Source organism: Alligator mississippiensis, chromosome 6 (genome assembly GCF_030867095.1).
Source record: "Alligator mississippiensis isolate rAllMis1 chromosome 6, rAllMis1, whole genome shotgun sequence".
NCBI classification, from domain to species: Eukaryota; Metazoa; Chordata; order Crocodylia; family Alligatoridae; genus Alligator; species Alligator mississippiensis.
This window is the reverse complement of record NC_081829.1, coordinates 19,885,221-19,912,764: the sequence shown is the minus strand read 5'-3', so window position 1 is coordinate 19,912,764 and position 27,544 is coordinate 19,885,221. Positions and strand designations below refer to the sequence as shown.

Below are 27,544 nucleotides of genomic sequence, written 5' to 3'. Positions count from 1 at the left end.
GGATTGGCTTTTTTTTTTTCTTTAAGCACAACAGAAACCCTGAATGTGTGACTGCAGGCTTTTTGTCATGCTCAAAGAATGTATGACAAATGTAAGTGTCAGATCCTTTAGCAGTGGTCACAGGAAGGCTTGAAGCTCTTTTGAAAGGGGAACTTCTCAAAATCTTTAACCCTGCATGAAGGAGTATTAAAGTTGCATTACCCCTGTTAGCCCCTATTAGCTTGTTAACACATAACAATTAGAACACACAAGCTGCTATCTGTTTGAACCATTTTCCCTTTCGAAAGGATTCCTTAAGTATTCTTTGTGTCCACACCCTTAGACCAGTGGTTTTCAACCTTTTTCATTTGCAGATCCCTGAAAAATTACTAAAGGAGGTGCAGACAGCTTTGAAGAGTAACTAAATCCTTGGATGATGGTGTCACTGTGGACATAGTCTTTCTAGACTTTAAGAAGGCCTTTGACACTGTCTCTTACCCCATCCTCATCAATAAATTAAGTGACTGCGGCATTGATGCCTGCACAGTTGGATGGGTAAAAAAATTGGCTGATGGGGCGCACACAGAGAGTAGTGGTGGATGGGTTGTATTCAACCTGGCGAGATGTAAGCAGTGGGGTACCCCAGGGCTCGGTCCTCAGGCCCGCACTGTTTAACATCTTCATCAGCGACTTGGGCGAGGGGGTGGAAAGCACACTGTCCAAGTTTGCTGATGACACTAAAATGTGGGGCAAGGTGGACACACTTGAAGGGAGAGAGAGGCTGCAACTAGATTTAGACAGACTACAAAAGTGGGCAGACGAGAAAAGGATGGGGTTCAACGTAGACAAATGCAGGGTGCTGCACCTTGGGAGAAGGAATCCACAGCATACATTCAGGCTAGGGAGTTCCTTTCTTGAAAGCACAGAGGCAGAAAGGGATCTTGGAGTCATTATTGACTCCAAGATGAACCTGAGCTGCTAATGCCAGACTGTAGCCAGCAAGGCCAGCCATACCTTGTCATGCATCCAAAGATACATCTCAAGCCGGTCCAGAGAGGTGATACTCCCCCTCATGCAACTTTGGTCAGGCCGCAGTTGGAGTACTGCATCCAGTACTGGGCACTGTACTTCAAAAGGGATGTGGTCAGCCTGGAGAGGGTTCAGAGGAGGGCCATCTGCTTGGTGAGAGGGCAGCAGGAAAGGCCCTACAAGAAGAGACTGAAGGACCTGAACCTGTTCAGCCTCAGCAAGAGGAGGCTGAGGGGGACCTGGTGGCTGCCTACAAACTCATCAGGGGAGATCAAAAGCAAATAGGTAGAGCCCTTTTCTCTCCAGCACCACCTGAGGTGACGAGGAATAATGGTAATAAGCTGATGGAAAAGAGGTTTAGGTTAGAGATCAGAAGGCAATATTTTACAGTTAGGGTGGCCAAAATCTGGAACCAACTTCCCAGGGAAGTGGTCCTCGCCCCTACCTTGGACAAATTCAAGAGGAGGTTGGATGATCACCTTTCTGGGGTCTTGTGAACCCAGCATTCATTCCTGCCTGTGGCAGGGGGTCAGGCTAGATGATCTGTTCAGGTCCCTCCTGACCCTAGCTACTATGAAACTATGAATTGTAAGTGTGGGTATTCACATACTTTTGATTGATCACATTCATCTTTTGGAAACTCCTTAGACATAGCCTGCAGACCCCCAGGGGTTTGCTGACCACAGGTTGAACACCACTGCCTTAGACTAACATCAGCTTTCTGTGTACTCTGAACAGCACCCTACACACAGCTATGTACAGGAAACCCACAGACCACCACACTTACCTTTATAAAACCAATGATCATCTCAAACTTACCATGGGAACTGTGATCTACAGCAAGACCATTAGATACCACTGCATCTGCTCTGAGCTGAAGCCTTGGAGTACCCACCGCACCAACCTGAAAACTGCCTTAAGAGCCTCTGACCAATGTTATATTTATTGTGCAGTTAACATGCTAATTACATGATAAACTGCAACATACCACATGTGCAAAAAGTTTGTGATGTGATAAAATGTCAAACCAGCAACAAAGATGTTCCACATTCGTCATGGCATATCTTTTATATTACACGGTAATTGGAATGTGTGGTATCCTGGTATATCCAAATTGTGACTGGTGCAGTTGGGCTGCATGAGTGGAATCTAAGATTGGGGAGAGGCTTCCTTGATATCAGGCTCCTTGTGCCGCAGGACCTTTAAAAACCCCAGTCATCATGGATTTGGGATCTGACACATTTTATGCTGGGTTCCAGAAATTGCATGTCTCTCGATCGTCATGTCAGTGGTCAAGGGTGCTCGACCAAGGAAACAGACTAGGGGAAATAGACTATCACCAATAGAGATTTTTGGGGCCAATACCAATAGCCGTTAATTAAGGAGGCATATCGGCTGATACCGCTCCAGTTTCCGATGTAGCTGCCTCCAGCCGGTAAATCTGGTGTGGTAGAAGGGGAGGGAGGAGGGAAGGGCATGACAAGGGCAGATCAATGCCCCTTTCCCCCTGTGGTGAGGGAGGGGGCAAGGGCAGCCACTGCCCAGGCAGGGCAGAGGGTGTGTCTTGTGGGAGGGGGGGTGGCTCCCATTGCTGCTTGTACCCCGAGAGGGCACGGGGGGGCATGTGCCCTCTGGATCTCTGCAAGGTGGGGTGGGCTGCAGCCAGGGATGTGTGGGGCTCTTCTCGGCAGGAGCTGGGCTCAGAGCAGGTGCCAGTGGCGCTGGGAGAATGCTGCATCCACCCCAGATTTCGTCACCACTCCTCTCCTAGTGCTGCAGCTGCCTGTTGCAGCCCTGGTTCAACACCCTGCCTCCACCCATGAGCCAGGGCTGTGCTGGGCAGCTGGCAGCGGTGGTGCTGAGAGTGGAGTGGTGGCGAAATTTCGGGTGGATGCAGCATCCTCCCAGTGCTGCTAGTGCCTGCTCCAAGCCCAGTCCCTGTCAAGAAGAGCCCCGCGTGGCCCTGGCTGCAGCCCACCCTGCCTTGAGCAGATCCGGGGGGCATGCATGCTACCCACCTATGCCTTCCTGGGGTGTAAACAGTGGCGGGAGCCCCAGCCAATGAAATGTGGTTCCAGCTGCTGGCCCCGCCCCCCCCCCCGCTTGGGCAGTGCCTACCCCTGCCTCCTCCCTCACCACGGGGGGTGTTGATCTGCCTCCCCCCATGCCCCTTCCCTCCCCCCTCCCCTTCTACCACACTGGACTTACCAGCTGGAGGCAGCTTTCCACACTGCTGGCTGTGCTCTTTGCTGCCTGAGTGCTGCACTGCGGTTGCGCACAGTACGGGCATTTATCTGCCCTATCGGCTCTATATGCAATACAGCCAGTTTTCTTTATATCGGTACCAATTCGATATTGGACCAGTGTATTGGTGCACCTCTAAAATAGACTGCATCTCTGAAATGGCCATCTGACTGCTTGACACAAGCCAGCAAAAACATAAAAAGGAAACCCATGCTGACTGTACAGTCCTGGTTGTTGCATACTATTCCACACTAGAACCTATCAGGAAGTTCACTGAATAGTTACGACCTCTATTTGAAAAGGATCACTTCTTGAAAGAAATATTCTCAAGGACAATATCTGACACAAACTGTCCAGATCAACAAATGCCAAATGGAACAAGACTCTTAAACAACAACAGGTGTAAAACCTACCAACATGTTTTCACCACCACCACAACCTACACACTCCACAACAAAATTGTCTGAATCCATGTGCCTATCACAGCGTGGTATACCTCATCAAGTATGCCAAGTGCTGTTATGGGAAGTAAACCACTGCACTCCAGAATGAGCTCTCAGAAAAAAAGGTAAAAGACAGAAACATCCAGTCATCAGTGGGAGAATACTTTTCGTCAAACAACTACAACTACTGTTTTTGACCCCACAGTCTTTTTCCTTAAAGGAAACTTTTTCTGGACACCAAAAACAATGAACTTAGTGGTTTTATGGCTCATCATAATTTATTTGCTCCCTTTGTCAGCCACCCTGTGATCCACAAGTGATGATGATCATCTTCCTTTTTGAATGTTCTTTTTCATAATACATTTATCTAATGAAGTTGTCCTTTACCTGGTCTGTAAGTACTCTTGAGAACTTTGATCTACACCTTTACTGCTTGATTCCTTTTAGATAATCAGTGGATGTGTCTACACGTGGCATTAATGTGCAGCAATAAGCTCTAGAGCTTATTGCTCCCAGGAAGCTCCTGGGTGTGTGATTTATACATGCACCTGGACCACAGCACATGAAGCTTGGTTGCACCACCCTGGCTGGCAGGGCACCTGGGAGGTCAGCCTGCCAGCCTGGAGCTGCTCCAACCAGGCTCAGTGTGCTGGGGAGGGGCTGGCTGGAGCACAAGGGTGCTTCAGTGTGGGGCTAGCCAGTAGGCAGCCCCTGCACTGAAGCACCCTTGTGCCCCAGCCAGCTAGGTCAACATCTACTCATACACTGCCATGCACAAAAAAACTCTTTTGCAGGGTAGGACTTGTATTTACTGTGGAGTTTATTAGTTTTGTGTGCCTTAGTAGGGCCACACATGTAGATGCTGAGATATTTACTGTGCAGTCACTGTAATTAGTCAGCTGTGCAGTAAAGGTCTCGTGTAGCTGCCCCCACTTTCATTAATGTAATAGGGTTAAACAGAAGTGCCATAACTGTTCCAACTTGTAGTTTAGGCTGTATCTACTTCTTTTTAAGATCTTGAGTATGGGTGTTTTGTACCCAAAAGCTTGTCTAACATCTAAGGTTGATCTGATACAAGATATTACTCAACAAATGTTGCATCTGATAGACTTCAAATGAGCGTAACACTAATGTCATTATGTGCCCTTCTGACTAGTATCTGCATACTTTATACTTACATGGAAGGGATGAAAGGGACACTTCATAACCTGTTGATAATTTTGTTTAGTGCAGAGCTGTCCAATTTTCAGCTGGTAGGTAGCTTTCAGCCTTTGAGAGGTTGACCCATGTGTTTCATTTCCTGCCCTTACCCTCCCTCCTTCTGTTGTACCAAGTCTGCAGGCTTCCCCTTCTTCCTCTGGCTTCCACTTCCTGCCCTCACCCTTTGGGGTGATGCAGGGTAGCTTATGGGATAGAGAAAGTCCACAGCTGGCAGAGTTCAGGGGGACCTGTGGAGCTGACACAGCAAGGTGCAGGGGTGCTGGCATGGTACAGTAGGAGGGCACCCATGGTGGGGTGGTCCAGCATGAGACAGATGTCTGCAGTGCAATGCAGCATGTGTCCTAGGGGCATGTGACCTGTACAATGTGTGGCTGGAAGTTGGATAGCCCTGCTTTAGTTATTAAAAATATAAGTTGCTCTAAAAAGCATGTCTTGCTTTAGAGCTATGTATTGTGCTCTGTAGGAACTGAATAAAATCAATTTGGTCTTTTGTAATTTAGTTGTGTTTTCTAATGTTGAACAGCTGATCTGGCCATAGATGCATCACAGCTATGTTCACAGAAACATACCTTGTCTACATGGGCAAAAATGAGACTTGTAAAACAGCAGTACTGAAATCAGTATTGGCAACAGTGAAAGTCATAGAAAAGAGTTTGCTACAGGTCCCAATATTTCAGTTGTGGCCAGTTTCCACAATCACCTATTGAAGACTGATACAAAATGCCTTTGTTAGTAGATGTTGGAGGCAAGTGATGGTCAGAAAAGAAATTCTGTTTAAAAATATATGTACGCCCCCGCCCCCAAGAAACTTCCGTTGATTGCCTTTTTGAAACTCAGCTTTCACACTAGTGAGAAATACTTCTTAGCTGTGCCTGTGGTGCTATCATTTTTTTAAATGAATTCTATTTTTAGGTATGCTTCAAACAAGTGCTAAACTTGACGCCAAAAGTTAATGCAGTACATACCCTCGTGCAACTTTAGATTATTTCTTATGTAGTGTCACAGTTCCAAAGTATTCGATTGGCTTAACATTTTTCATCTTATGTATTTTGTTAAATGTGTGGAATTCTAATAATGTGGATAAACATTCTTGTTACTTATATTCCCTAATAATAAAATTACACCTATTAGGCAAGAAAATTTTCATAACCTCACTTTTAATAAAGTGTCTTATAGCAACATAGCACAGACATCAGTGTTCCAAGGGGGTGGTCATATTGGGATGATACAAAGCCCTCCCTAACTGGATATTGAGTCTTGGATGTCTTCTGTCAATTTGGTCAGACACTATATGCTTCAGTTGCTTTAGTACAGTCTACATTTTCAGGCAAACATTGTTAAAGATTCATTTTTCTAACACTGATATGCTGCACCACTACGTGTGCAGTAGAATGTACAAGTAGAGGATTGAGCATAGAGCCATTAAAATTAACAAGAGTGGTTTAGTCCCTTGTGTAAACTATTGTTTTACTGAAGTGCTTATCAATAACTTGCTTGTAATAGGAAATCAAATGTTTTTATTCATAGTTTCATAGTTGGTAGGGTCAGAAGGGACCTGAGCAGATAATCAAGTCCAACCCCCTGCCATGGGCAGGAAAGAATGCTGGGGTCAAATAACCCTGGCTAGGTGATTATCTAGCCTCCTTTTGAAGACCCCCAGTGTAGGAGCAAGCACCACTTCCCTTGGAAGTTGGTTCCAGATCCTAGCCACCCTGACTGTGAAGTAGTGCTTCCTGATGTCTATCCTGAACCTACTCTCTATCAACTTGTGGCCGTTATCCTAGTTACCCTTGGTAGTGCTCAGGGGAACAGGGACTCTCCTGTTCCCTGCAGGTTCCCCCCGGTAAGTTTATAGAAGGCCACCAGATCCCCTCTCAGTCTTCTCTTATTGAGGCTGAACAGGTTCAGGTCCCATAGGCTCTCTTCATAGGGCCTGCCCTGCTGCCCCCTGACCATGCGAGTGGCCCTCCTTTGGACCTTCTCAGTGCTGTCCACATCCCTCCTGAAGTGTGGCACCCAGAACTGGACACAGTACTCCAACTGTGGCCTGACCAATGTCGCATAGAGGGGAAGGATCACCTCCATGGATCTGCTTGTGATGCATCTGTGGATGCATGACAAGGTGCGGTTAGCTTTACTGACTGCATCCTCACATTGGTGGCCCATGTTCATCTTGGACTCAATAATGACTCCAAGATCCCTTTCTGCCTCTGTGCTGACGAGAAGGGAATTCCCCAGCCTATAGGTATGCTGCTGGTTCTTTCTCCCTAGGTGCAGTACCTTGCACTTGTCAGTATTGAATCCCATCCTATTCTCATCCGCCCACCTGTAGAAAAATGTGTGTTGTGTTTTATGTGATGGTGAGCCCCACCTGGACCCCATTTTCAAAATCCTAAATCCTTCCATGAAGGTGCCTGACTATTTACATGTAAACATATTTAGTGAAGGCACCGGACAAATGTTTCTATCAAATCTTATTTTCGTGATAGTTCCCTTTTAATGAATAAATGGTATGGAGGGGAAAATCCCTAAAATTAAGGGACTCTACTTCAGACCTTTCATGTTTACTCTAATACTTCTTAACTATTAATATTAGTTCTTAGCCAAACAAAATACTTGTTCTTGCTGCCATGTAACCTAGGTTTTTGATGACTTGTTTTAGGCTTTAATTAAATTAAAGAACAGCTTCCCAAAAATTGAGTATACCTGATAAATATGCTACTTTTTGCCACCCTGTTACAATACTGTGCATTCATCTTTAAATTAAACAATGAATATTTGAGTGTTTATTACAGAGAGAGATAATTATTAGAAAATACATGCTGATTTCTAAGTATGAGTCATTTAGTAACTTCTATATTAAATTCTGTACAGATTGAGAAACATTATATACAGTGTCCTTCTCTTTCACTGCTTTTTATAAATCCTGACAACACAAATTAGTCACTGGAACTTCACGTGTTCCACCTCTCCTTTGAAGCATATTTCTGACAAGAGCTTGGACATAATTCAAATCAGAACTGTCTTTAGTCTGTTACTAGGGTACTACTTCATCTGTCAACTCAATAAATGGCAGCATATTACATTATAGACTTAGTCTCTTAAATACTTTTAATCTCACTCCTAATCTTTCAGAATGCATGTCTCTGACACAATAGGCAAAAAAAAAATCCATTATAGACAAGTAGGGTAAAACAAGAATGAAAAGACAGGAGTTTAAGTATATTAAAGATGACAGAACACTTCATTAATCTAATTGTTGTTATTCATAGTGGTCATAGTTAATCTTATACTTTGCCAAAAAATTACATTAATTTATCCAAACAGTTCACGTGGCTTAATCTAACCATAGAACAAAGTGGATTAAATTTTTTTTTTAATTAAAAAAATTATGAAATCAGATTTCTTTATGTTGCTAATTCTTTACTTTCCATGCTATAGTTTAAAATGATTAAAGTGGATATTTTGTACTTATTCTCAGTAGTTTCCTCAGAAACTTGAGTTTTTTTATGGATTCTGTTACAAAGTTTCACATTTAAAACTGTTTCTCTACTGAAAATAATCAGTTCAGGGTCTTGTTAATAACTTTCTCACCATAAATGTACTGTATTTCCCAGGATATAAGACAACCCTGAATGTAAGACGACCCCCAAATAATTAGTTTCCATTTATGGAAATGTATTAACTTATTATAATTTTCCACATATATTAAAATTATTTAAAGAATATAATTATTTAATGTATGGAATCTCATCATTGGAAGGTCATTTTAAATTTGTTGCTCCCCCCCACCCCACTACTGCAGGTGGTGGGGGCAGAGGTGATGCAGGTGGCCGTAATGGAGTAGGTGGTGGGCAGTAGGGGACAGTAATGGGGCAAGCAGTGGGGGTATAGATAGTAGAGGGCAGGCAGTGTGGAGGTGGTGGCAGGCAGTGAGAGAGGCAGGCAGCTTTCACCTTGCTGCCTGACCCCCACACACACATTTACCCCTCATTGTGCCTGCCACCTGCAGCATTGGGTCCCCGCCCCACTTTCCTCCTGTCTGCCGCCCCCCCCACCCCAAAGTCTGTCCCTCCTGCCTGTCCTTCCACTCCCCCCACCCTCCCCTTCACTTTGCACCAGCATGCTCTATCTCTGCTGCAGCCTAGGGCTAGGATAACCTTTTCAAAATGGAAAAGTGGAACACAGGCCCCCTCCCACCTTTGGTGGCATGGCCAGAGCAGAGTTGAGTGGAGCAGAGCAGGGCGGATGCAGGCTGAGGGCCCCCCCATCCTCCTGCCTTTCCCCTGGGAAACCCGCTCTGGCCATGTACCCCCTGCCCACCTGGTAGCAGTGGGGTGCACAACTCCACACTGCCACCACCACTGTCCCCGCTGCTGCCAGATCCCCTCTGTCAGCATGGCCAGCACAAGGCTCCTAGGGGGAGGGTAGCAGGGCAGGGAGCCCCGAGGCTGCAGCAGTCAGCCTGTATCTGCCCCCATGCACAAATTTGGGGGGCATGTGCCCCCCTCATGCTTCCCTGAGAGTGTGCAGCATCAGGGAGCCACCCCTGGATGAGTTGTCTGTGGCTATGTCCTGCTCCATGCCCTGCCCCCAGGCCCCATGCAACACCCTGGCTGGGCAGTTTCTCCAACCCCTTCCCTACTCCCTCCCTCATCATGGGGGCCTCAATCTCCCTCCCCAGCTCTCCCCCGGCTCTTCCTATACCTCCTCCCCCTTATAGACTTACCTGCAGGGAGCTGTTTCCACACTGCCTAGCTGTATTTCTGGCCATGGACATGTGTGTGGGCATGCACATGCACGTGGTGCCTCCTGTTCCCACTCCCAGCAGCCCCTTGCAGGCTGGAACACTGCCAGCCTGCAAGGGGAAACCCGCCATTTCCTGTGGTTTTCTATAGTGAAGAGAAAACCCAGGTCCCTGCATGACACTGCGAATCCAGGACAAATGCTGTCCCAGAGTCATGCAGCCTGGGACCGGGACTTGACATTCCCACTCCGGTGGTTGTCCTGCCCAATTAGGGACAGGTAGTCACCCTACCTGGGGCACAGAACATGGCTCCAGCCTGGCCCCATAGCATCAGCATAGAGTCAGCATTGCTGTTCCAGCCCAGCCCCATAACACGAGGGTTGTCAACCGGGCATGCGCGTATCCTGGGGTTACTTTGGATGGCCCCAGGAGGGTACACGCAGAGGTGTGGGGAAGCAGTGCATGGTGGTGGTGTGGAGTGGTGAACGGTGGTGGGAGCTGCCGCATGCGAGCTCCCTGCCTACCGCTGCTGCCACTCTGCACACCCCGCCCCCCACTCCAGTTGCTTGTCACCCCCTCAACCCTGCACACCCCTAGTGACAGCTCTGGGTACACTCCTTAAAAAAGTTTGAAAACCCCTGCTGTCCTCCATGCCTCTGCTCCATGCAGGCAGGCTCCATCCCTGCTGTAGCCTAAGTAAGGAGGAGTGGTGCAAAGGTGAAAAATGAAGGTTCAAATTTAGCAGACAGCAATACTAAAAACACTTTAAATTGCCAGAATCTTTCATGCACTATGGCTGCTTCTGAGTAGTGGAGAGAACTTATCTGGAATTCCTGATATAGCAGTGGTCATTACCTGTGCTAAGAGAAGTACAAAAAGTGAATCTAGAAATTGCCCAGCAGGTCTGTAGCCAAATGTTGCTTTCTGCTTCTGACCCATAAGGTTCAAGATTGGGGTTGGATTGTGGAAAATACCACAAAATTGATTTAGCATTTTTAGACTCGGAAACTGCCTCAGTGCAATTTGTGCATCTTTTATTCTGACTGTAAAGAGCTACTGAATCATAGTAGATATCCTCTTGTTGTAATGAGAAGCAAAATTTGAGAAACCCTGATTAATAAAGCCCAGCCATGCAGTCACCAGTGCACATTTCTCAGGGAGACTTCCTACTTATCACTGGTTAGGGTTTTAAGCTCTGAAAGTAAAACAGTATAAGTATTGAAATCTATTTCAACTTTAATGATATACAGCAGCAGTTGCTATTTTGCTGGTGGTGGGCTTGTATGACGCAGCTCAGGTCCAAGTTAAGCAGGTGCTAAGACCAACTGCCACCACTGCTTGTCCCTGCTGGCCAGCTTTGGCCTAGCGCAGGCAAAACCCCATGCACTGAACCCCGGTGATTCTGGGTCAAATCCAGGCAACAGACCATAGGTTACTGAGCCCTGGTTACAGTGTTAGTAATGGGTAGGGTTATCTGTTTCCTCAAAATGATTTATTTGTACAGCAGTAAGGAAAAGGTAGTTATGAACAAGTAAAAGCAGTGTCCACTGCAACTGCATAGAAAAACTATCTTCAGCATTTTTTCCAAAAAGCCAGGATCTCTAGGGAGGAAAGGAGAGGAACTGTTTTCCTTTCGTGCATCAGACTTACTGGAAACACCTGTTAACCAGGGTTTGATCCAAAATATGAAGACTGGAGCATTAGTGTGGTAGGAAGCTTATCTATATTCTTTTCAGTAGTAGGGGCTGAGTTGAGCTCAGCTTCATAGTACAATGTTGCGTATATGACTTGGGATAGGATATTTCTAGTCAAAACTTTATCTCTTGCAGTATATTTTAGTGCATATATTGTGTGTGTCATGGGACTAAATAGTGCAGATCAGAAACTTAGTTATCTGAGTCTTTCTGGTTAAAATGCTACTGTGCACTAAAAAATTAACCAATTTTTAATCTAATCTTTTCAAAGGTATTCCTGTCTCTCAACAGCATTTAATATGGAATAATGTGGAACTGGAGGATGACTACTGCTTGAATGATTACAAGTGAGTGCAAAATAAAACTTTACTATACGTTAATTGATAAGCAGATAGACCATGCTATATTTGAAATTGCCTCCACTTCCTGTGTAAGTTCTGAATGTAGCTATTACTTCTGGAGACAGAGAATACTACAAAACTTCACTGTTTTTGTTGATTATTTGCAGCATTTCAGATGGCTGCACTCTGAAGCTAGTACTGGCAATGCGAGGTGGGCCTATTAACACTAGAAGAGGTAAGTACAGATTAAACTCTTAAAATATCCAAACACAGGTGATAATGACATTTTATAACAAAGTTTGTAATGGAAGCCATTTTAGGCATTTTGCATGATTACACTTCTGTTCTAAAGGAATGGAAAATGTTGAGGAACTTGAAAAGAATTGTTTACCCACCTCTTTATAATGCTGGTTCTCTTGGTTTTAAAAGGTCCTCCCTCAAATTTATGTACATCATACAAAAAAACCCTCTGTGAAGTTGGGCTAGAAATCAAAAAATGACTATCATAAGGAAATGGATTGGCACATTTATCCTGCATGGTTCATCAGCAGGTCTGTGCTGTAAGACTTCTATGAATCTATTGAGAAACACTAGAATACAAAATAATTCACGTGCAGTGATAGGATTTTTCTTAACCTCTTCAGGATTTTCTTTAAAATTTCAGCTAAGATGACTTGGATGAATGTTGTAAATGCCCTGGCTATCTGAAGATTTACATGCAAAATTCTGTATACAAGGGTATAGAGATACATTTTTAGTCAAATGTTAATGGAACTTTTGATGCCGTTGAAACATCGAGTAGCATAGTTATAGGGTATTTCAGTTTTTCTTTTTTATGTTCCTCTATGACCAGTTCTATTATTTCCAATGTAAATTGCTTTTAATTATTTTTGTTAGCTTGAGTTTTTTATAGTGCAAAAAGGAGGGAAAATATTTTAAAATAAAAATATAATTATAGGACCACAAATCGGAGAATTATTTGGGACACAGGTTACATATATCTTGTGTTTATGAAACTAGCTAAAGTTTAAATTGGTACTCCCTTTTCTAAATGCAAATGAGATCCCATAAAATGGAGAGAAAGAGGAAGTGTAGTTCTAATTAGCAAGTAGTGCTTACAAGAATCTTTGTTTCAATATGTCATTTTTGTTTTGTTCCCATTAACTTGCCTATCAAAGGCTTTGGATTGTTTTTATTCTCCAAATCATGGTATGTCTGTAGTTTTGTTACAGGAATCACTGCTTTGATTGCAGTGTAATGTTGACATAGACAGCTTTAAACTAGGTAATTTGGGCTATTGGTAGCAGTCAGCGCAGCACAAATCCGTATCAACTAATTAACCCTGTTTTTTGGTCAAGTTTTTTAGTCCATGCTGACCTCTGTTGTGCAGTAGCTAAACTATTACTGGTATGTGAACCACAGTTTGAAGCTGGTTTGAGAATGCCTACAATTTAGGGCTGTGCGAATGTGTTTTGATTTGATTTTGGATTCTTCTGTTTTGGAGGAGAGTCATTCGTTTTGGTGTTTCATGTCACTCTCCTGTTTCGCTTTGGCTGAATCTGTTTTGGGCATTTGGCTCTGCCGAATCTCCTCCAACACCATTTCAAACAGGCTGCAAGGGAAGCTTTGTACAGCCCTACTCATCTGGGTGGGGCTTGGGGCCGGGGTCTTGGGGCCCCAGCAGGGGAGCAGGACGGGGCTATGGGTGGCTCGTCTGGGGGAGGGCTGCTGCCCTCTAGGCAGGCAAGGAGACCCCCGCGTGGGTCTCTGATCCCTGTCATGCTGGGTCGCGGGGCAGGGAAACAGTGCAGAGCGGGGAGCAAGCCTGCTGGTCCCTGCCATGTGACTCGACTCCACAGGGAGCAGAGATCCACGCCAGGGGTCTTCTTGCCACTGCTGCCCACCCCATGCTGCCCTGGCAACATGGGGCTTCACGGGGCGGGCAGCGGTGGCGAAGAGACCCCGGCCTGGATTTCTGCTCCCTGTGGAGCCAGGTTGCGTGGCAGGGATTCTCTAGCCCCCTGGTTCAATTCCCCAGCTCTCTGATTATTTCTCCAGCTCTTCCTGTGGGGTGTGGCCCCCCGGATCTGCGTGCTAGGTTTCAACAGGCTGCCGCTGCACCGCAGTCTTCCTGCCCCAGCCTGTAGTAGCAGCCTGCTGAAACCCCACGCGCAGATTGGTGGCCTGCAGCCCCCCCAGGAAGAGCTGGGGAAATGATCAGAGAGCTGGGGAACTGAACCGGGAGCTAGATATCAATATCAGAGTAGTCCTCCCCCACACGCTTTCCCCTCCCTCTTAGTTTTTGTTTCCCTACGAGTCCGGCTCTGAAACTCCGACATTCTCTGAAACGTTTGCGACATGTTTTGCAGCCTTCTGTTTCGATTCAGATTCAGTGTTTCACTGAAATGGCCTGCAACACCTTCGAAACGAAACGGCTACTGAAATTTCGCACAGCCCTACTACACTGTAGTAACCAGGGTGACTGCAGTTACCTATTTCATATGGTTTCATGGGTAAATTGCACTCTGCTGATGAAAGTATAAGAGACTTTCCCTAGGCTGATTTTTAATTAGTAATATGGTACATCTTTGAAAATAAAAATGCAAACAAGAACTTTGACACCAACATAAAGGACAGGTATAGTTTTGCCTGAAAGAAGTCTGGGCTATGGAAGGAAAAGCATAAAAGCAAGCATAAAGGGATACTTGGATCTCTCTTGTTACCAGAACTTAGGCCTTGTTCAGCATTGCTCTCAAATATCTCTGCCACCTGAATGAAAGCTCAGTGGGTTTGAGCTTAAACATCGGTATGTTGCCCTGGGGGGGTCAGGCCAACGCTCAGGATCTCAATATTGCGCTGACAGGAAGGCGTAACACAATTGCACATATACAAACACACAAATCAATTAGGTGCATACACACGCACACTACCAGCTCAGGCACATACACATTCAAACCAGCCTAGGCACATGCATACCTATTACCAATTCAAGCACATACACTATACACCCCAAAAGTTAGACACAGATCACTAATTCGTATATCATGCACACAATGCCATACACACACACACACACTATGCTATCTATATATGTATATATATGTGTATTCACTAATTCACACACATACCACCCACCTACACATACACACAGGTGAGTCCCTAAGTTGGGTGTTGTGATGTGTATGTATGCATGTGCTTGGTGTACTTGGGATACCTGGGGAAAGGTTAAGGTAAGAAAGTAGAAGTGTAAGGAGTTAAAGATACTGGAAATGAAAGTCACCGGGACCGGGATTAGAACCGGTAGACTAGAGGGGCCTGGACTGAAGAACTGAGGCTCCTGGAGGTTAATTGATCTTAATTGATTAAAAGACAATGCCCAAAGCCTGCAGAACAGGGAAGCATGCTGGCACAAAGTCTGGGACTGGAGCCAGAGCTATGGGGGAGCTGAAAAGGTAGGTAGGGAGAGGGAAAAATGGGACTAAGGGAAAGTGTGGGTGTTAAAAGAGGGGCTCTGGGTGTGGGGAGCCAGAGGATGGCTCTGGGGCAGCTAGAGAAGTTACAGGGAGCGGTAGTAGGTGCTGGAAGCTGGAGACAGTTAATAGGAGCTGGGAAGCTGGAGGGGTGGGGGTGGGGGTGGGGAGATTACAGAAGGTGCGGGGGAGGCCTGAAAACAGAGAGACAGACAGCAGAAAATCACAGGAAATGCAGCAGGCAGCAGAGACAGCAGGAAAGCAAGGAGAGGCTGAGAGGTGGCAGAAAAGGGGAGATGAAATTGGGAGGAGATCAGGAAACTAGCAGAGAGGATGGGAACTGCAGCTGAGAGAGAGAGAAAGAATGAGGCTGGAATTTAAGATAGGGAAGGGACTGGGATTCAGTAGAACATGACCCAACTCGGGGTTGCAAATGACAGTGGTTTTATTGAACAGGGGAGATAGTGACACAATGCCAAATTGGTTCCCTTGCACCCACCCACCCACACCCACATACATAATGGCAGCAGGGGTTAAAGAGGCTTGGTGCAGGGGCTGAAGTCCACTGAAGTCCAGGAGGAGAAACAGACAGACAGGGAGAGAGAGAGTCCAAATTGTAGGAGGAGGTGTGCAGGTAATATCTACCTATCCAGGCTGGAAGGGGTCCAGAGGGGGGTCACCAGCAGGGCCTCTAGGTGGATAGGTGGTGTGGTATGGTGCTGGTCCAGATGGAAATGGCATTCCCACTGGGTCTGTCTTCACTGCCCCTTTTTATAGGGGCAGACCTTGTGTGACCCTAGTGACAGGAGGCATGCCCAGGCAAGGGTCAGCCACTGGCATACTGAGCATGTGTGCTCCATGCAGGGTTGTGCAGTTTCGGGTGTCTGTAATGGTGAGAGTTGCTGGTTTTGAAGGGTCTTTTGTCTTTCAAATGCTGGTCTTGTCTCTGTTCCTGGGTGAGGTCCGTGGTTCCTGCGTGAATCAATGCTAGGTGATGGCCCAGTCACTACAGGCCATTCAGTAGAGGCCTGCTACCATTGTATTTCAGTGATTTCCAATCACATTCATCGGGGAACCAATTTACATGGGAGGGGTACGTGACTCATACAGTTGCAACATGGGATGCCCAGGCAGAGGACAGAAGATGGAGACTTGACATATAAAATGGAAACTTGACATGACTTTGGTTCGCTTACAAACACAGGCCTAAACCATACAATATCCATATGAAACAATAAAAATCAACATGAAATGATAATAATACAATCTACAACAGTAAAAATCAATACAAACCTAATAATAATACACTATAAAACGGTGGATATCCAAAACCAAAAACTTGCTACCAAAATAAAAATGTTTAAAGCTTACCCTAAGTCTAGCTCACTTATACTTATCTATAGGGAATAGAGAGGGAGAAAAAAATTCGGAAATGGTTGGGGAAAGGGGGCGGGAATGCATTTTAAAATAAATATAAAAAAAAAGAAAAACTGGGGGCTTTGCTACAGGTACACCAAACATCCCAGCAGCCCTGCAAGTGACACCTTTTGGTTTTGAGCAATAGTGACCTCTGTCATTGCTGACACCTGCTGTGTTTCTTAACCTGGATGCAATGGCAGATTTGACCTGGACAGGTAACTCAGTTATGTGGTGAAACTCAGAGGCATGAAAACTGACAATAAATCCCTTTACTGTTTTTACTTGCAAAGCATACTCTAGGTGAGAGCTCTGTACATCCTATAGGGGATTCATATCTATAGACATAAGTGAGTTCAACTTTCAAAGGTAATTAAAACCAGTCTGCCTGATGCTTATGCCCAGAAGTTTCATATGTTGAAATTTCAATTGCAGTATCACAGGAAGTGGAACCTTTCATACATAAGAAGTGCCTTATTTCACAAAAGTGTTCTAAGTTGTCTTACTAAGTTGTAATTTTGTGTTGAGCTATAGGAAAGTTGTCCGTTTTTGTTTTAAAAATAACTTACTGCTCCGATTAGTCTGGCAGAAGTTAATGGTAGAGTGGATTCCACTGTTCCGCTTAAACTCTGGAAGAGTTTGTTCTAAGCTTCAGTCGCTTAGAGTGCCTATGCACAAGCAGTGAGGCTGCTCCAACATGCTGGAATTCCAGTGCGTCAAGCAGACTCAATTAATTGGGGTCAGCAGACAATTAATTGAGTGTGCTGGAGCGTGGCGATTACCACACTCGAGCAGCCTCCTGCATCTCGTGTATCGGTTTCCCCATGCTTAAAAATGGTGGTGGGGGCTCATCGAATGAGCTTTAGTTCAAGCGCCTTCACTGCCATTTTTAAGCATGGGGACACTGAAACACAAAATGCAGCAGCACTTTAATTAGAGCAGCTCTTGGAGCCGCTGTAATTAAAGCGCTGTTCCCCCCGCCCCCCATGGAGTACATGTAAAAGTGCCCTTAGCTATTATTACCTGTAGAAAGGGTTCTCACTGGATTCTCAAAAAAACCCCTTTGCTAATTAAAATCGGGCTCAGTTTACTTAATACAGTGATCAGTATTCATAGGATCATAGGAAAGTAAGGCTGGGAAAGCAACCTCACATAGGAAAGCAACCTTACAAGGTCATCTAGCTCAAGGCAGGTTCATCCCTGACTAAACCATCCCAGTCAAGTGTCTGTCTAACCTGCTTTTGAAAGTTTCCATGCATGGAGAGTCCTCAGCTTTCCTAGGTAGCCTGTTCAAAACCTGATCACTCTCAGTAGTCAGAAAGTTCCCCCTTATCTCCAGCCTAAATGACCCCTGCTGCAGCTTGAGGCCATTGCTTCCAGTCCTGTTCCCAATAGCCACAGAGAAAAGACTGTGTACATCCTCTCTGTAATCATCCTTCAGTTATTTGAAGACTTTTATCAAATCTCCCCTCAGTTTTTGCTTCTCCAGGCTAAATAACCCTCTTTCAGCCTTTCCTCATAAGTCTTGCCTTTCAAGCCCCTGTTGGGTAATTTTTTTTTTTCTTGAGGAAGCAGTGATTTAACTACACTCCAGTGATTTAAGCTATTATTGAAAACGATAAGAGTGGTCTAAAATCACTTGATTTGGGGTTTCTTCCTATCACTCTTTCAATTTTAAGTTAGGTATTGTAGAGAGATGTTTGATAAGAAACCTTAAATATTTTTTTTCTAATTTCTGGTGCTAGTTAACTAGATTCATAAATAAAATAACTCAAATGAAATTCTCCAACCTTGGTTTAATCAACTGCCATCTTGTTATCCCATTCTTAGCCAAGTAGCATCTTCTTTAGTTTTTTTTGTGTCTTGCTCATCTGTTATGTATCTGCTGCAGTGCTGAGATTTGCTCTGTGACCCAAGTCATATCTGTATTTGGGGTCTCTTCCTTCTGTAGTTGGAGGAGGATAGGGAGAGGCAGGATCTGATACCTTATCCCAGACAGATATTCAAGAAATGAGCGGAATTTCTTGGTGTGTCTATTTATTTCATTCTTTTTGCTCCTGTGAAAGTGCTGGTAGGAGCAGCTGTTGGCAACATAGTTTCTGCTGCATTGGAGATGTTAAGTAACAGAAAGGGGAGGAGAGACATGCGGTGGGTTAGTTGCTCTTATTCATGTACATTCATTTCAGGCTCTGGTTTGTATTAGTCCCATTCAACTCAACTCTGTGGTAGTGAAGATTTAAAATTTGCCTTCTCAAAATGATTCAGCCATATCCAGTGTTTTCATGTTGTATTTGTCCTGCACATTGTAGCAGATGCTAGTAAGCTTCCTGTGATTCTTGATGAGTGAAGAGTTATCAGTAGGTAGCTATGACCTGGGCCTTAATGTCCTTGCCAGGTTGAATGGAGGTTATTGGGAAAACTGGGTGATAAAACTCAGGTTCAGAGAGGCATCACTTTCAGAAGTTAAGGTTGTCAGGCTATGGAGGTTCGTTTTGGCTTCTTAGTACTAGCTGGCAGGAATCATAAAGTCATCACAGAATACAAAGATGAAAATGGGAGGGAGGGGTTTGCAAACTCAGGCCAGGTATCAGAGTGCTTTAGACTTGAATGCACAAACATTTGAGCTTCTGGTCACTCCAGGTCATATGTAGATTGATGCAGGTGCTTGAATTCTGATTGAAATAAATTAATTTAAGTTAATCACTTCAAGGTGTGCAAATTATTCTCTTTCTTAGCCCATCAATTCCCCCTTTCTGACCATTGCTGTAGAGGTTTTCAAACATTATGTGAAGGTTGAAATACAATGCATCTGGGGGTTTTTTGTGACTAGGACTCTCAAGTTGAAACAGTCTGCTTTTCCTTCTGTTTTTCTCTTTGTAGTTCCTGTGGAAGACCCAATTAGGGAAATGGCTGAATACATGGATCCCAGTCGAGATGAGGTCTGGGAGAAGGGGCCATCCAACAAACCAGTTACCTTCTTGGTGTACCGGGAAGGAGATCAATTGAATTTTTTCCGTGTTGTAGACAGGGGAGATGGCACTTTAACACCATTATCTGAATCTTTAAGGTAAAGTGGATTTTGATTTGTGTGTTTGGGTTTAAAGGGGAAAACTGTAAAAGTTTTCAGTTTTTATTCCCTGACATTTATCAAAAGAATATCTAGACTGTTAGAAGGATTGTGCATAAAAGGTCTAACAGTTCTGGTCTCCACACCTCAAACAAAGTTAAAGTGGAATTAGGAAAGGTACAGAGAAAGGCAACAAAGATAAGAGGTATGGAGCAGCTGCCATACCAGGACAGACTAAAAAGGCCTAGGACTCTTTAGTTTGGAAAGAAAGCTTAAGGGGGATATGATAGAAGTGTATAAAATCATGAAAGGTGTGGACAAAGTGAATAGGGAACTCTTATTCACCAAGTTCCGAAATGCAGAAATTAGGGTGTGCCTACTGAAAAGTCTTAAAACATCTACAGACTGTGTTACTTCTTGCGTAATTAGTGAAATTCATTGCCATAGGAGGTTGGAGAGGCAGACTGTATAACCAGATTCAGAAAGGGATTAAACAAATTCATGGAGGACATGTCTCTTGATAAGTATTAAATAGTATCCTCTTGGTAATTCATTATATTAGGTATTCCTTGTACAGACACTTGCCCTATAAAGCCTCTAGTACTTGCCAGTGTAGGAGATGAGATACTAACTACAGCTTAGGACTGGAAGGGCTGGAAGGGGCCTTATGTGAGGTCATCTAGTCCAGCCCCTTGCTTAAAGCAAGATCACCTGTGACTGATTCTTGCAAGCAAGCTAAGGAAGTACAGATTGAATGAAAGGTCTGTAAGAAAATTGGCTGGATCATCAGGCTCAGAGCATAGTAATCAATGGTTCGATGTCTAGTTGACAGCCAATATCAAGTGAAGTGCCCCAGGGATCAGTCCTAGGACCAGTTTTGTTCACTATTTTCATCAGTGACTTGGAAGATGGGATGGAGTGCACCATCAGCAGCAAGTTAGCAGATGACACCAAGCCAGGGGGGGGGGAATAGTAGATACAGTGGAGGGTAGGGCTAGGATTACAAGAAACCTCAACAAATTGGAGGACTGGACCAAAAGTAATCTCATGAGGTTCAGGAAGGACAAGTGCAAAGTCCTGCACTTAGGACATAACAATCCCATGCACCAGTACAGACTGGGGACCAACTAGTTAAACAGCAGTTCTGCAGAAAAGGACCTGAGTGTTACAGTGGACAATAAGCTGAATATGAGCCAGCAGTGTACCAATGTTGTAAAGAAGGCTAACGGTATACTGGGCTGCATTATTAGGAGTGTTGCCAACAGATCGAGGGAAGTGATTATTCTCCTCTATTCAGGATTGGTGAGGCCACATCTGGAGTACTGTGTCCAGTTTTGGGCCCCCCAGTAGAGAAAGGATGTGTACAAATTGGAGAGAGTCCAACAGAGGGCAACAAAAATGGTCAGGTGGTTGGGGCACATGACTTCTGAGGAGAGCCTAGGGGAGCTGGACTTATTGATTCTGGAGAAGAGAAGACTGAGGGGGGATTTAATAGCAGCCTTCAACTACCTGAAGTGGGGTTCCAAAAAGCTTGACTGTTCTCAGTGGTGACAGAACAAGGAGCAATGGTCTCAAGTTGCAGCAAAGGAAGTTTAAGTTAGAAATTAGGAAAAACTTTCTCTTTAGGAATGTGGTGAAGCATTGGAACAGCAGGTTACCCAGAGGCGTTGTGGAATCTCCATCCTTGGAGGTTTTGAAGACCGGCTAGACAAAGCCTTAGCTGGGGTGATATAGTTGGGGATGGTCCTGCTTCGAGCTGGGGTTTGGACTAGATTAGCATTGGCGATGCATAGGGGGTGCATGCAGATGCACCCCTGAGGTTGACTGCTGCTGACACTGCTGGCAGCACCTGCGAGCGATTGCCATTTACCACCTCCCGGCCCCCTCGCCACTAACACCACTGGTGGCGTCTGTTGGTGGTCGCCGATCACCGATCAGTGCTTGCCACCCCCTCCCCTATTCACTGCCAACAGCACTGTGGCCACTTGCAGGAGCTCCCCACTCGCCACCAACCCCACCCCCCACAGCCTCGGAAGGCATGCGGCATTCATGTGGACCAGCATTTCTCAATCCATGGGTCACATCCCAAAAGTGGGTCACAAGAATATATGAAAGAATCACGAACAATCATGGAAAAATGTGGAAGATAACAGGTTTTCTCTGTTAAAGGAGTTCCAGTCTGTGAGGGGCTGCTTGGGGCTGGGAGAAGCGGGAAGAGGGCGATCAGCCAGGGTTCGCCATGTACATGCGTGTGCTCCAACATGCACATGACAGCTAGGCAGCATAGAGAGAGCAGTTCCTGGAGCTCCCCGCAGGTAAATCTATGGAGTGGAGGGGGGCTATAGATGATGTGTCAGGGGTGCTCATGGCTCCAAGACTTGTGCACTCACACCGGGCATGGGGCTTCAGCCTAGCCAGACTGGCACAGGCAGAAGCCACCTCCACGGCCCAACAGGCAAGACCTGGTGCAGGAGGGCAGGGCGGGGCAGTGAAACTGCGGAAGGAGTAATGGGCAGCATGGTCCCCCAGCCCCTCACCTCCTCCTGCCGGCACCACTTCCCTCAGGCCACAGCTCTACCCTGGAATGAAGGTGGTTGGCAGCATAGGCGGCCTGAAGGAAGCAGCAACAGCCAGGCCATGGCAGCGGGGTAGAGCCGCAGCCCAGCATGCAAGCAGCTGGTGGCAGGAAGAGGTGAGGACAGTGCAGACTCCCCTAGTCTGTTACTTCTTGCACTGCTGGTGGTATGACTGGCACAGGGGTCCTGGAGACAGTGGCAGCAGCAGCAACAAGTCTCAACACCCCACTGTGGGTCCTGTCCACTGGGCTGTGGAGGTGGTTTGTGCCCACACTAGTCCACCCAGGCTGTATCCCTGTGCCTGCTGTGGGTACACAGTGGGGGGCTGGGGGTACAGGGCAGCAAATCAGGAGTGAGGGGTGCCAGAAGGTCTGGGGGTAGGGGGGTTGTGGGTTGGGATTGAGGGGCACCGGCAGGGCCAGGGGGCTGTGAGTTGGGAGTGAGGGCCACTGGCAAGTTGCATTGTGCAAATTGCACAGTGATGAATGTCACTTGGGAGTAATGGAGGTCTACATGTTGACATTGCTTTTAATGTTCTCCTGTTTATGTCTGTCTTTTCAAATTAAGACTGTTGAGCTGCTTTAGTTTGTAGTGTGTAATAAGTGTTTTGGGGCCAAAATACTTGTGTGGTTTCTACTTAAACTATGTACTGGGTCAGGACTGGCCATCAGAGTTTGCAAATGAGTCCTGGTACAAAGAAGGTTGAGAACCACTGGACTAGATTACCTCCTGAGCTCCTTTTCACCCCTAATTTTCCATGGGCTCCTATACACCTGGAGGAAGGCTGCTCCGACTCGATTAACTGCTCACTCGATTTAATTGCCGAGTTCAGTGTCATGTGTATCAGGGTCCCCATGCTGAAAAATGGCAGTGGGGCACTTTAAACTAAAGCTCATTTGATAAGGTTTAGTTCAGAACCCCCACCGCCATTGTTCAGTGTGGGGCCAGAAATGCACGTGATCCCCCAAGCGCTAATTAAATTAAACTGCTGCACGCACACCCCATTGCTGCTGCCTCCTGGAGCACATTTATAAATGCCCATTTTCTAAACCACTCCAGCCAGGCATCTGCTTAACCTGCTCTTGAAAATTTCCAAGGATGGAGATTCCAGAATTTCTTTAGGTAGCCTGTGGCCACAGAGAAAAGCCCATCTCTGTCCTCTTTCACCCTTTGGGTATTTGAAGGTTGTTATCAAATCCCAACTGAATATCACCTTCTCCAGGCTAAACAGCCCTAGTTCTTTCAGCCTTTCCTCATAAGTAGGGATCCATGTTTTCCATTTGTCGCAGAAAAATGTGGATTATCTACTTTAAAAGAGAAAAATTTATATTTTCTCCTTTAAGGGAGAAAAACATGGGTTTCCCCTTGCAGGCTGGCAGAGTTCCAGTTTGCAAGGGCGCTAGAAGGAGCAGGGCACAAGGGACGCCACATGCATGTGTGCCTGCACACTTGCATGTGGTAGCTAGGCCAGAGTAGTGGAGAGCACCCTGGTGAGTGAAGGGGGCAGGGGGAGCTCTGATTTTCCATGATAAAGAAACCAAAATCAAACACCAAAATATATAGGTATTTAAAATTAATTTTATTATAATGATGGAGGCACTGGTAGACTTCCAAATGTCTTTACAATTGTAAATAAATATATCCATAACTCATTGTGTTGACTGATACCTATATAGATACAGTGGTGTTTCATTTTAATTGTAGAGAAAGCAGATTTGGGTGGGTTTTAACCAGAGAATTTAGGATTTTTTTTATCAGAGAAGACCAGGATCCCTGCATAAGTCTTGTCTCCCAAGCCCCTAAGCAGTTTCGTTGCCCTGCACTGGACTTTTTTCCATCTATCCACATCTTTTTTGGAGGCCCAAAACTGGATGCAGTATTCTAGGTGAGGCCTCATTAGTACTGAATAGAGCAAAAGAATCAGTTCCCTTGATTTGCAAGTGATGCTACTGTTGATGCAGCCCAGTATGCTCCTGGCTTTTTTTTGCAACTAGAGCACACTGTTGGCTCATATTCAGCTTGTGGTCTGCTATGGGGTTGTCAAAGATTCCTCATGGGTTGGATTCAGCCTGCAGTGCCCTATCATCCAGCCTTTGATGCTGCCCATAGGGCTTGGACTGGACCTGCCTCCTGCATGCTGTGCGCCCTGGGCTGGCCCACACACTGCATGCGGTGCACGCTGGCCCTAGCCCTGTGCACTGCATGTCACACGTGGGACCAGCCTGGGTTGTGTGCTGCATGTGGCCCACAGGACCTGATCAGTTTGATTCTCTGCAGCCTAGCCAGTCATTACAGTCTGTATTTGTGCATGGACCATTGATCTGACCCAGTGTGGTACTTATATTCTAATCAAACGCTGTAACTTGAAGGCTTAAGTCTGGCTTGTCCAACACAGCCCGCGGGCCACCATGGAGCCCGCCAAGCCATTTTCTGAGGCCCGAGGTGCTGTGACAGGAAATGAAAGTAAACACTGTTTACTTTTGTTCCCACCCCTTGTCCCTCCCCCAGCTCCTCAGTAGCTTTCTAATGGCTGCTGAAGGGCTGGGGAAGGGACAAGGTTCCCACACGCACCCCGTCAGCTTGACATTGCCAACGTGGTGCGAGTGGGAAGAGGAGTAGCCAGCAGTGAAAGTGCGGGTCATCAGTGACTGGAGAGCGCGTCGTTGGTGCCGGGAGCCAGAGCTACAAGCGAAAGAATAAGTTCTGCTCTGTCAAGCCCCAGAAGAGGCTGGATCACAGATGGACACTGACGGGACCTGCCTGCGGGCTGCGTGCCACCGGGCAGGCTTGCAAGGCGCGGGAGGGCCCAGGGTGGGGGGCTTGGGCGGTCCAGGTCCCTGCCCCATGGCTGTTCCACCTATAGAGCCCGACACATGTGGGCTGCAGCACCACGGCCCTTGCCTGGCTCCTCCCCGGGCTCCACCGCCTCCTTGCCTCCCCCAGCGCCAGGCTCCTGGCCCCTGAGCCTGCCCCCAGGCCCTAGGAGGTGCGAGCATCACACCCCCCCCCCCCCCGGGTGCGGGGGAAGACATCTCAGGGTCAAGAGAAGCCAGACCCAAGGTGCCAGGAGCAGCACCCCTTCACTTCCCCCAGTCCATCATCCCCAGGGGGAGAGGCAAGCCCCTATAATCCCAGGGTGCAGCTCCATGAGGCCCCGTGTGTTTGACTGTGCACCTGCCCTTAGCCAAATCCAGGCCTCTGGGCCTTGGTATTCATGTCCTGCAGGGTCGTGGGTGTCCCTGGCACTACCGGCGGCTGAGCGTTAGCGTGGTCAAGGGTGGGGGGTTGTGAGGCAGAAGCCGGAGCACTTCCTAGCCAGACCTTTTGTTTGTTCGAGCCAAGTTGATATGTTGCATGCCGAAAAGCCTGTGTTGGGTGCCGTATGCTACCAGTGCTACCAGTACTAGGGATATTTTGGATTTTAAACCACATTTCCAGACTCATTTCATTGTCACTTCCTGCAACTTCATTGGTGGCAAAGGTCACATGACATCACTTCCTGATGTGATACCGCTTCCTGTGAGGTCTTTGAGTATGGCTCACCGGTCCACTGGGTGATAAAAAGTTCATGATCCGGCCCCACATTTAAAAAGGTTGAACACCCTTGGCTTAAGTAAACAGTAACACAATGCAATGTGTGCAGTTAATACAGACAAATGTTTTTCTTAATTGTGTTTCTCAGTACAAAATGAAACCAATTTGATTTGGCTATACCAAAAGCAATTCAGAAACACTGGGGGTTTTTTAAAGGGAACACTTTGCATGAGCCAACTTAGAAATAAGGATACACAAAATGTTACTTTTCAGTCTCTCTTTCTGGTTTATCTAAAGTTTCTTGCTTAATTTTAGAGATATTTCCTTGTTTACAATCCATACTTGTCACTGCAGGATTAAGCACAAAGGCTGCAGTAAGGGTCTAATTGATATTTAGCAGTCCTGGAATTCTACCCAAGAATTTCATAAAATTCCTAAATAGCTGAATTTTTTTGCTGACACTGTCTGCTTTGAAATAGTTAGCAGTGTCAGTAGTTACAATAGTAGACTTCATATTAATCCTTGTTGAGGCATCAAACCATAGCCAGCTGTGATGGAATTTATGGCCCCTCATTGCCAAAATGAGAAGTCTTTAGCACTATTAGTTTCAATAGTAACCACTTTCACTGATGGTCAGAAATAAGCTGTTGTAACTGCTAACAGCTACTTGAAGAGAACATGATAGAATGAACTAAGCCAGTGTGTTATAGAATTTGACATCTTAATTTTTTTGTTCAGATGCAATTGTATCATACACTTTAGGAACTTTTAGTAAAACACTTTCAGATCTTCTGTTCTAATAAATGAAATGTAAAACAAAAAATAGATCTCTTTCCTGCCTTTGTTTATGATGGCGTATCAGATTGGGTTTCTTGGGGAATCTGAACCTAAACTTTTTTCTGCCTGTTAGTCATTTCTAGGAGATTCAGCTGGCAAGTAGACATTGACTCTATTTTGACTTTCTCAAGTGAAAATAAACTGATATTTAGCTTAGGCCGTACTTGCTTCTTCCCCAGACCTGAAGAAGAACGTATGCCCATAAGCTTGTTTGGGCATCTCTTCCAGTTATATAATCGGTTCAATAAAAGATGTCACCCAAAACAGTTAGCTATTAGACATGATGTCTTCATATAATAGTACAAGGGTGCCCAAAAGGTGGCTCTGGCAGCCCCTGTGTGTAGCATGCAGTAAATCTGGGATGGGGCAGGCAAAACAGTACCAGATAGGTCAGGAAGCAGAAAGCAAAGTATCAGATTGGGCAGGGAGCATAAAGCAGAGCAGCAGATCAGGCAGAGGAAGCAGATTGGAGTGGCACTCAAGGAAGGTGCAGGGCTTGCTTGTGGCATGTCTGCCAGAAAAGGTTGACGCCGATTGTTATAGTTATCATTGGACACAAGGGGTACTTACACACATGCAGGAAGTCTGTTCCGATGCACTGGAAGTCCAGCGCATTAGTGCAGACTTAATTAATAGTCTGCTGGAATATGTAACGACGCAATCTGGCAAACTTGCATGTCACATGTATCAACACATGCAGCGTAATTTGGTTCAAAGTGCACTGCTGCCATTTTCTCAGTGCTGAGGTATGCTGCGCTACTGAAACACATGACGTACGACCACTTTTAATTAATGTGGCTCACTAATTAAAAGTGCCCAATGCTTTATCGGGAGCACGTGTAAAAATGCCCAAGAGTACCATTTAACGCTTTTGACTTGGCTAGCAGCTGAACTTTGAAGTAAAACTTTCTTCTGTTACAGAAGAAGTACAAAAAACCCCCAACAA

General features: G+C 45.8%; 1 protein-coding gene across 6 annotated transcripts in view; it reads left to right on the top strand.

The window, feature by feature from the left end:
* The window catches only part of ZFAND4 (zinc finger AN1-type containing 4), an 82,905-nt gene that overhangs the window by 22,514 nt on the left and 32,847 nt on the right, over positions 1-27,544 (top strand). For all 6 annotated transcript variants that reach the window (XM_014605083.3, XM_014605084.3, XM_006269782.3 and 3 more), the window contains exons 3-5: positions 11,629-11,704; positions 11,866-11,933; positions 19,465-19,651. In XM_014605083.3, coding sequence (XP_014460569.1) covers positions 11,629-11,704; positions 11,866-11,933; positions 19,465-19,651 — 331 coding nt within the window. The remainder of the gene's footprint in view (positions 1-11,628; positions 11,705-11,865; positions 11,934-19,464; positions 19,652-27,544) is intronic.